The sequence below is a fragment of the Grampus griseus genome, assembly GCF_964374135.1.
Source record: "Grampus griseus genome assembly, chromosome: 16".
Lineage (NCBI taxonomy): Eukaryota > Metazoa > Chordata > Mammalia > Artiodactyla > Delphinidae > Grampus > Grampus griseus.
The window spans coordinates 69,311,756-69,322,480 of record NC_139010.1 but is presented as its reverse complement, the minus strand read 5'-3'; the positions used below and the strand labels follow the sequence as shown (position 1 = coordinate 69,322,480).

Sequence of the window (10,725 nt, the reverse complement as noted above, 5' to 3'; positions counted from 1 at the left end):
ATGATATTGGAACTTTTTCCCGCAGGCTCACAGCCCATGGAAAAGCCAGACACTTCACAGAAAGGAAAAAAAGGTGGAAGGTCAACCCCAGGAAAGTGCTGCTTCTGTTGTCTATTAGGAAAGCACTGTTTGCAATGAGCTCATTGATGACACAGGGATGGCCCAGACGTGCCCCCATCGCACCCTCCCAGCACCAGCCAGCCGGACACACATGTGTTCCTTTGAGAAGTCCCTACTTACTTTCACTCCAGACCGGAGTCCTCCAACCACACACTCAGCTAAAGGGGGAGGCAAGTGGACCAGAGACAGGGGACTCACGGCGGTTCCTCGGAAACCAGCCCCAGCCATAACCAACCAGCAGTCCTTGGCTCTGGACACACATCTCTCCCAGGAAAGCCATCTCCACTCCCAAGCACTGGGTGCCCCACCGGGTAGCCGTTCAAACCAAAGAGATGAGGAAATCATGGCTGGTAGTTAATTCTCAACTACGTAGACAAACGGCTATAAATATTTATGATAGGAAATTTCATTATTTAAAAATGCTGCTCTAAATTTCCAGCTATCTCCATGAGAGTGCCTGCCGAACAGGTTGCAAATTAAGAACAATTATTTTTGTCTTCCGCATTTGAATAGAACTTACACCTAAAGTCATTTAAAGGGGTTAACATCCGCCTTAATTAAATATTAAAGTGTGCCTGTACCTGCTGCTATTGTTGCCCCTTCGAATAAGATATAACCTATTTTTGACAAGTTTTCATCTTTCTCTGTGGAAGACGCTACATGAAACCAAATCAGCGGCAAAGAGGAGAGTAATGAATAATCTATTTCATATTCCAACAGTACCCAGAGCTCGGAGTGGGAAAATATTCAGTCGGATGATGGCAAGAGGCTGCTTGGGTACCACATGACACAGCTAAGGTTTAAATAATAATAATAATAAAAAAGCGATAAACAAATCATTAGCCCTTAACAGTTTAATGCAATTTGTTAATGAACGTAATGGTGGGGACTAATAATGAAAGAAAATAAAAACGTCTAAACAGGCGCCAAGTTGCTGGCGATGCGCAATTATTTCCTTGTCAAGTTTTTATGATTTAATGAGCCCCTCTGGGACTGACGGCTGTCAGTCAGTCGTGACTTTTTGACACCATTACAACTTCAAATACAGCAGCAGGCAGGCTGTTTTCCTCGGATTTGAAATACTGAAATGATCTGACAGTTTTAAAGAAAAGATGTGCAAAAGAAAGAGGAAAAAAAAAAAAAGGAGAGAGGAAGAGAAAGACGGTTGCTTTCCTTTCTTTCCTTTTTTTTTCCTTCCCCCTCCTTTCTTCTGTGGAGTAGATAATCTCTGGATGCTGTTTGGTAATGAAAATCCAATCACTGAGGTCATTATCTGATGAGGTTTTTGGAACAGGCAGGCTTTTTTCCCCCTCTTTATTTCTTTACTTAATGATAACCCTCAATGGGCTTGCCCCGCATGGGACGGCCAGAGCTGCACAATTTTGTTCACCATTAATTTCAGCCTTTGAAGCTCAGGGCTCAGAAGCAGTAGCAAAGCAAACCCCCCACCAAGCTCGTTCCAAAATAAGACAATCCAGCCTGCCTTAAACAGAATAGCAAACGGCCTCCCAGCCCGGGCCCGGCAGCTGACGTCAGGCCCGCTGCATTTGCAGGCATTCGTCGGCATTCGTCTTCAACGTGGAACATTTAAAACTCTTTACGACTTAAGAGACTTTAATTAAATTGCTTTTGATTCTGGAGCGGGGCAGCATCCGCCTTATTTACGCTGCCAGGGAAACTGTTTAGTCTGCATGAATTTTATATGGCCAGGGCTTCCTCCTTCCTCTTCCTCCGTCGTCTCCTCTTCCACACCCCACCCTTCCGTTGAACATAATTTTTAACAAAGCCTCCTGACTTTAGAGATATTCGTCAATTTCACATTAAGTTCCTAGAACCTTTCACAAGTTCTATGAATGGCTTCCAACGCGTGGGCTTTCCTCCTTCCCCAGGGGAGCAGGGCGAACAATTTTCCTCCCTTGGGCCACCTCTGAGTCTGTCCTGCAGCGTTCGAGAGGGCCAGGCGCCTTCGGACCAGCTTCCTACAAAGTGGTCACTATCCCGGGCTAGGGGGTCGCTCTTGAGGTGAATTTGATGGGGCTGTTAGGCCAAGGGCTATCTGTTCATCTTCTTCCCACTCTCAGGGTTGAATTGGGGCAAAATCTCAGGCAAGGGCTGATAATGACATAGAACCCTAAAGAAGAAGCCACTGAAGGGCGAGCGATACAGTCCCTCCTCATTTCCTCGTTCAACATGAACGCCAGGTGTTAATGAAATATTTAGGAGCCAGCAAGTTTAGATGATCAGATCAACCTGGCTTGCCAGGTGGCCTTAGGAAGAGGCCGGCGTGAGGTGTAGCTGGGTGACGGATTATACACTTTAGCTAAGACCAACTGTTTCGAAGGAAGCCACCAGAGGTTGGTAGAATACTTCCCCATCATTAGAGTTTCAAAACGAGAAGGAGATTACTTGTTTCCCTGCTTTTTCATTGTTTCTTCGATGTGTTTAGCAGGTACAGAATTCCGTTATCAGAATAAAAGATTCTTGCTGAGATAGATCCCTTACGCTGATAGGAAAATTAGTACAGCCTTCCCACTCCTTTGCCGGTCTACCTCGCTCTGCCCAAATCCCACACCATCCCTGCGAAGCAAATGCTGCAGCTTTCTTTACACGATACTAAATGATTTACCTGAACACGTGCAGGCCCTAGCCTGTTTCGATGAGTACAGTTTCTCGGGTGGATTTTGCCATTCTGCATTTCCTCTCTAAACCATAATGGTTCTCCTCTGAGTTAGGGAAAAAAAAAAAATCAAGTGCTGCATCCGGTGATCTCCGCCCATGGGCACAGGTGGTTAGCATTTTTTATGAAGGGAACAGGTTTGCTTTTCAAGGATTCAAAGCTTCCAATTATACTCAAAAGATAGAAAGGACCCTGTAAGTGCCTATGAAGTCTTAAGAAAAACACATTTTGCTTTATGACTAGCGGGAGAATGACCTCAGCTTGGGCACCTTGAAGCCTGATCATAAATGAACTCATTTTAAACGCAATTCCCGGTTACCTCGGACAGAAAGAAACCAAAGGAAATCACAAAGCATGGCAGAGGTTTGAATACATCGTGAATTCAGGAAGGCTGTGCTCACGTTTGTTAGTGAAAGACTCAAGCCATCCTTTTGTAACGCGCTGCAATCCCTCATTCTTTTAAAGGAGGTTAGTGAACATTTTCCATCAAGTTTATTTCCAGTGGATCAGCCTATAGGACTCTACCATATTGATAATCACATTTGAAATTTCTCACTGAAGGAGTCAGATTCTTGCTCTTCCTGAAATATTCATGCTCTCTTTACATACTGGAATGGATGTGGAGAGAACCCTGTCAGACCTTTTACATGTATGAGGGCTGCTTTTGGCAGTGCAAACATTAAGACGGAAAGGATACAGAGATGCTTACACAGGTCAGGGGAGAGGAGGTCACCATTAAATACCAGGCCGGGGCTCTCTCTGTCAGCAGATTCTGGGGAGTATGGGATGTTTGGAAGGCAAGGAAATCTTTCTTGTAGCCAGTAATCAAAGTTGTGAAAAGTGGATATTGGGCAGTCTTAGCAAAAAATATTCTTGGGTAAAAAAAAATATATATATGCATAGAAAAACAGGGAAAGTGCTAAGTCAATTTCCTGCACAACTGCTATTAAATACCCACCTTTACAGTGAAAGCTCTCAGGCAGGTGGACTATATTCATTATGCCTGGGGAGGTACAGGGCTGGTTTGCTGGGCCGGTCACTGGCTCTGGCCGCTGCTTGCCTCTGTATTTTTCATGCTCAGACATCACAGAAGGGCTGATCGGTGACAAGAAGTGTGTGACAAACAGCACAGTCCATCAGAAGCCCCCACGACTGCCTCATCATGCCCTCTCCCAAACCAGGACCCCTGACATGTCCACAGGGCAAGCAAGAATGTCACCGAGGCTATTTTGGTCAGTAGATGAAATTACCAAAAGGCAAATAAACATTCGCCTTCCCCTATGAAAAACAAATCTGGGTGAAGACAAACCTAGAAAAGGAAGCCAACCCACATGCAAACAGGAATAGAAAATATTTTTACACTATTTGCACTTCAGCTGAACAGCGGTGAGAGAGAGGGAGGGTCATTCAGGCCCTGTCAGCGCGAGAGAATGATTCATGTGACCATTTTGTCTTAATTACTCAGAACGAGCCATGGTCGCTGTTTATCAAGGAAGAGCAGATACATCAGTGTCTTCTGACAGAAAGAGTGATCGCTGTCAGGATGGTGATAACCAGGACGATGGCCAGAATGACGATCAGGACGCGGTTCTGGATGATTCTAGGAGAGAGCAAAGGAGGAAAAGCGATTCACACAGATAAACCAAGGACAAAGACTATGTAAGACCAGGTCGGCTAATCAAACGGGGGCTTCGCGGATGGGGGTGGGGAGCCCAGTGTGGGATGTGCGTGTGCGTGCGTGTGCCTGTGTGCGTGCGTGTGTGTGACCACGCAGCTCTGGGGTTCCACAAACAATCCACCAGCAAACGAACGACGCCACAGCGATTGTCACGAGGCACCCGGAGAAATGCTTCCTGAGAAGCTGCAGCGAATCAAATGGCTTTCTGGTCTCCGAGTACCATGTAGTAATCTTTCAGTGATCAAGGGCCCCATGCGAGCTTCTCTTTTTAATTTAACATGTGAGACAAGCCTCATTTTTTTTGCAGTGTTTCCCGTGAAAGTGAAAGACTCCAAGGAAACATATGTCAGTAAGGTACTTACCTGTACAGAAATACCCAGGGAAAAGTAAAAGAGAGACTTAGGAAGAAAAGGACAAGATTAAGAAGCAAGTGTCAAGCTTGCAGCTCAGGCTATGAAACCATCATCTGTCACTGGGGCTCACGCTCCGTTATGCCGAGAGGAAACATTACATGTGCTCCGTGGCAAAAAAAAAAAAAAAAAAAGATGGAAATGAGGAATAATACAAAGTACTCGGGTGCCTCGTGTGCTCTGGCTGGTGGGCCCTCACCTCTAGGGATTCCAGTCCCCTCAGCTCTGGCTCTGCCAAAGGCAGATGGGGACCTGGGGACTCAGAAGGAGAGCCAGGGTGCAGACGCAAGCTCCAGGACGCCTGCAGAGGGCTTCTGATGAAGTTGTTTCATACTTTGTTACCTCATTCTGAGAAAACAGGTCGAATATCAGAATGCCTCATTGAGGTTGTCTAAGGGAAAAAGCTGGGTCAAACAGCCCTGCCCACGCTCGCTCCCACAGAACCGACCATGCAGAAATAGAGGCAGAGTGTTGGGCACTCTGGCCCGCTGCTCATCCAGTTGTCAAGACCCCACAGCAAACCCCATCTGCCCGTCCTCCAAATACCAAGGAGAAAAAAAGGTCTGCTGCCTTGTCTAGACACAGAACGTGGGAAGGGGACTCCCATGGGAAGAACTAGGTGGGACCAGCCAGGCCCCCGGTTTAACAGAGACCCCACCCTCCTAACTTCACATCTTCGAGAAGAAATCTCTACAGGGCCTTCGCAGTCTTTTCTAGCTTCTGGGTGAGTTTCTTTCTCGGAAGAATGACACCATCCTTGTGGTTTCAGTTGCATTCTTCCTTGCGCAACCCCTTCTTCCCCAAACCTAAATGGATGGATGCAGACGGTCCCATCAGACAAGCCCACTCCCTCGTGGCCCCCTGGAAGGACCAGCTCCCTCTCCTCCTGACAGGTTACAAAATGATCACATTTGCTGACACGTCTTCCGCAAAACTGCTTTAGCGCCTGTGTCCACTTTCCTCCAAGGAGATGAATGATCTGCTCGGTCCTCATTTATCACGTAATGCTCAGCTAAGATCTGTCTCGTTTATTTCTTCCCTTCCCCACTAGAAAGGCTGCGCCCTGACATTAATTCTTCTGCGATGACAGCTAATTCAGACTCAACAGGCCATATTTACTCAGGAACCAGGAAGATTCTCGGTCCCCAAAAATAAATAAATAAAAACGGGACTTCGTGGCTTGTTAAAGTGAGGCTAATTACGGACACTTGATCGGTGTAACTTGGTGGCTTGATTTAAAACCCAAACTGATTTTTTCCCCTTTTCCCTGGAAGGGGTAGAAGTCTTCAGAACAGTCCCTACACATCCCATTTGCCCAAGTCACTGTCAAATCCCTATGTACCACAGTCACCCGCATCACACTTGCAAAGGAAATCAGCAAAATGGAAGATTAAAAGCATGAAAACTCTTTAAAATTCTGCCTTAAGTCATCCACGGTAGTGTGTCTCCCGGATGACAACCATTTTATTTGTGGGTTGAGGGCCCCAAGGCATCCATGATGCTAATTTATTAAGGATTAACTGTGGGTGTTACCTGTTTAATCTGAGGTATGGTTAGAAAAATGAATACACAGGAATCCCTAAATCCTCAGCTCTTCCCCAGTCTTCCTAATTGGGCTTCCCTCATCTCAAAGCAAAGAGTGGGTTTCACCCATGATTTTTCCTAATAGCTCGTCTTTAACTCACTCAGTGCACACACACCTGATCCCAAGAAGGGCACCACTGGGTCACAGACGTTCAGAAAGACCTTGGTGTGTCCACAGAGCCTGGAGTCTTCACTTCACCAGCCCAGAACTCGGCACGGTTACTGGCACGTAGGCCCCCAGGAGAACTGTCCAAAGGATGATAATGAAAGAACGCAGCCCCTGTAATTGTAATCATTCCATTCAAGGGAGAATGGAGAAGAAACCTGTGCAAATTTAATTTGCAGGAAAATCGCAGGGAGTCTGCATAGAAAAGGCTGAAGTTAAAAGCTGACATAAACTCCCCAAAGATGGAACACTGTATCACGGTGTCTTCTCAGAGCACTACTGGGTCAAACGGGGAGAAGGAAAGGTCCGCATGGAACTGTGTGCTGGCAGTGGAAGAGGTCAGCAGGAGAGAGTATTTGCTTTCAAACAAAGATATGTGGGACAAAGGCTGTAGAGGGGCAAAAAAAAAGGGTTGGAGCTGACAGAATTGGAAGTAAGCTTGACTCTGGCCAGGCCACCAACCCAGTTTTGGGCCTCAAAGGTGTTGGGCAGATACAATACCTCTAAGGGCCAGAAAAGTGAGCTGTTGGGGCCTTTGAGTGAATAAGACCAAGCCAGCCTGGACAGGGAAACAAAGGCTGGCATTGGTGGGCCCCATCTGTGAGGAGGCCTGGCCTACCGTCACAGCCAGGGGCCGCTGGTAGGTATTGCTGTAGGCAAAGCAGAAAGGAATGCAGAGTCCGGAAAGAATCAGGTCCACAAGCTGGGAAGCGGGGTTCCCAGCTCGTGAAGCAGAGAAGGAACTTTAGAGGAAGCCCAGAGTAACTTCCTTCTAACTTTGGACAAGGTTGTGGGGGGCGCTTTATATCCTACTAGGTCTGCCACAAGCGGTCTTAATCTCCCTTTTGAAAATGCAAAGTGTGTTTACCCAGTAAATAATTTAAGAAAGAATATACACTTGAAAGAAGACATCCATTGAAACAGCGAGGCTAAATTGCCTCCAGGCAAAAACATGTGCATTTGCATGCTGCATTCTATTAAGTGAGCAGGCTGTGGCTTAAAAGAATGCAGGGCCAAATTAAAAGGAATGTGGGCCTGAAACATCAAGGATTCTCCAAGTTTACTTTATGAATCACAGTGCTGTTGATACAAGATGAATTAACCATTTACTTTGAGGCTGAACTCACCAAGTATTGTTGAAAATACCGATCCCCGTGTGGAACCCAGGGAGCAGCTAATCTTTCCATTGCCAGTCTCCTCCCTCTCCAGAAACAAGTTCCTGCATGTGGCAGCCGGAATCACAGAAGACTGGTTACAGGGAAGTAAGCAGACAGGCACCTGGCACAGCTCTCTGCTCGCGCTGCAGGAACCCAGGAATTCCACTGTAGTGGGCGTTTCCACATCCACCAGCTCGCACATCCTGATTTCTGGGCACACTCACCTGTCCCTTGAGGTTAGATGTGGCCACGTGACCTGTTTTAGTCCATGGAATGTGAGCAGAAGAGCTAGGCGTCCCTTCCAGGTGGAGGCATTTAACTTCCAGGGTTTGACTCTCCCTTTGGGTCTTCCCTTGCTGTTCTGATCTAGGCTATAGGTTCCGGGAGTGCAGCTACAGGATGGTGGAGGATCCTTCCGCCTGGATCCCTGAGTCACCCCATGGAAGACTATTGCCCTGGAGGCTCGGTGGGACTCACAGTGGGCTTGTATTAAGGTAATGAGATTTGGGGGTTGTTTCTACTGCAGGAGAACATCAGCTATCCTGGGTGATGCACCTCTGACCCCCTTCTCCAACAAGATGGGGTGTCTGGCCAAGCCAAGTGGTTTAAAGCATCCAAAACGCCAAGGCATAACGGCGGGTGAAATGACTTCTTTCCTTGAAGATTAGGTTTTTTGCCTCTTGGTTTTCAAAAGCTGGGATCCTCATCTCTCCATACTTGGTTGTAAGACTCCTCACTGAAGACTCAAGAGCTTCTTCCAGCTGTAACCAATGCCAGTGTGTGTTCGTGAATGTTTCAGCAAGCTCAGGTGGGGCATTCTGCTTCCCACGAAGAGCAGATATGTGTTGGCCGCATTCATTTCTCCCTTCCAAACATCTGGCGCTACCCCTAGCCCCAGGGGTAGAGCTGTGACCTAGGCTAAGAGGTCAGTGTGTTACATACCCCTGACTACAGTGACTGGACCAGGCATGTGAATGAAGCAGGCATGTGAATGAAGCCAGTTTAATAGAGTGAATGTCAGAAGCTTTGCTTGGAATGCAAGGTCAGGTCACCTGGACTATGTGGTGTGCAGGTGTTAGGCCTGGATCTGCTGCAGCCATTTTGTTTCCATGAGGGAAGCCAGCTGAAGAAAGAAGCTGACCCATGGAGGATAGCAGAGTTGAAGAAAAAGCAGAGAAATGGAACCCCAGTCCTGAAGACGTGGACCTCTCTATCAAACATCCTTCTTTTGGACTTTCCATTATATGAGAAAATAAATGAATGCTATTTCTGAAGTCAGTTTGAGCTAGGTCTTCTGTTATTTGAGACCAAAAAGCATTTTTAGGTTGATTCACTTTAATTTCAAAACCAAGTCCTTGATCAATGGCATATTTTCCCCACCTCTTCCGGGAGAATTTCCTGACCATGCCCCTTGCTCACTCATGTATTTCCCTGTGTGTGTGTGCCCCTCTCTTACCGCTACATTTGCCACACAGTTTTATGATTTTCTGTTTCTGTGCAGGTTTCCCCAATAAAAAGTGGCCCCTCTACAGCCTGAATCTCCTTTGTCTTTTGTATTCCCAGCGCTTAAAATAAAGCTTGGCATAGACATTCTCAAAAAAAAAAAAAAAAAAGCTTGCTGAATGAATGAATGAAGGTTCATGTAGTCATCTTCCTGGTTTCTAAGAGCTGCTTGCAGACAAGCACAGCTTTAGGAGTTAGCTCTTAGCCACTCTCCCATGAAGCATGCCAGCAGTGTCCACATCCCTTTGCAAGCCTGCATTCGTTTGTTGGAGAGTGCACGCCACGCCACAGGTTTGACGCCCTGTCCTGCACACGCTTTCCTGCCTGACCGCGAATAATGGTGCCTCACCTTTGGGGTCTGACAGAACAGTACCAGTTGTCAGGACATTTAGCAACCAGGAGAGTGGGGGGCGGAGCGGGGGGCGGGGGAGACGCTGTGCACAGGAGCCTGTATCGTGTCTCTTTGGGAACTTTCCAAAAACAAGGACCGAGGGAAAGGCTCTCCAAGTTCTACGTCCAATTCAAGGGTAATATTCACCAGAAAGAAATGAAAACAGGAGTAGGGGAAATGGGTCATTGTAATCAGCCTCTAACACTAACTTTTAATTTGAAGCATTCTTTTCAAAGCTGGGTACATGGTTGCCTCTGAGCTAGAGCTGTGTGTTTGTTGTGTCCACTGATAAAGCCCATCCAGGGTCTTCTACGTCCTGTGCCTTCAGGAGGGATCCTCAGTTTCACCCCAGGATTCAGGTGGGGCGGCCCCCAGTCTCTGATTCCACAGGTGGACACATGACACAGGCAGGCCCGGCTAATTACAGCTCTTTGGACCCTGCACAACCACTTGTTCAGGAATTGGCAAGCCACTCAGGCCAGATGGAGTCGCCCGGGGATTTTTCCTAAAAAAATCAAGAAAAAGGTCCTCTCTTTACTGGAATTGGCTGTGGGGACAATGGAAGCCTAGAGCAGCAGGGATGGGGGTATGGGGGAGTGGGGGGTATTCTTATCACCACGCAGGAGGGGAACCTGCCCAAAGGATGGCACACAGAGGAGCAGAGAGCCCAGAGATGAAGAAAAAGACGGGTTCCTAAAGGCATTATTTGAACCCCTGCGGTGTGCCTCAGGAACTTCCCAGTTATAGGAGCCAAACAATTCCCTTTTGATTCAAGCAAGTTTGGCTGGGGCTTCTCTCACTTTCAGCCATACCGACTGTACTGAGTTGAACAGCTATCCCCTCACCCTGCCCCAAATTCACGTCCACCTCAGAATGTGACCTCGTCTGGAAACAGGGTCTTTGCAGATGTAATTTGTTAAGGATCTTGAGATAAAATCATCCTGGATGTAGGGTGGGCCCGAGATCCAATGACTGTTGTTCCTTATGAGAAGGGACGGCACAGATACAGGGAAGAAGGCCCTATGAAGCCATGTGCAGA

At 47.2% G+C, this 10,725-nt stretch overlaps 1 protein-coding gene across 4 annotated transcripts in view; it reads right to left on the bottom strand.

Moving 5' to 3' along the window:
- Nucleotides 1-844: 844 nt before the first annotated feature.
- The window catches only part of VTI1A (vesicle transport through interaction with t-SNAREs 1A), a 357,901-nt gene continuing 348,020 nt past the window's right edge, over nt 845-10,725 (bottom strand). For all 4 annotated transcript variants that reach the window (XM_082673252.1, XM_082673250.1, XM_082673253.1 and 1 more), the window contains one exon: nt 845-4,397. Coding sequence is in view for 2 of the 4 variants with exons in the window: in XM_082673250.1 (XP_082529376.1) it covers nt 4,304-4,397 (94 nt within the window). In the remaining 2 variants the exon portion in view is untranslated. The remainder of the gene's footprint in view (nt 4,398-10,725) is intronic.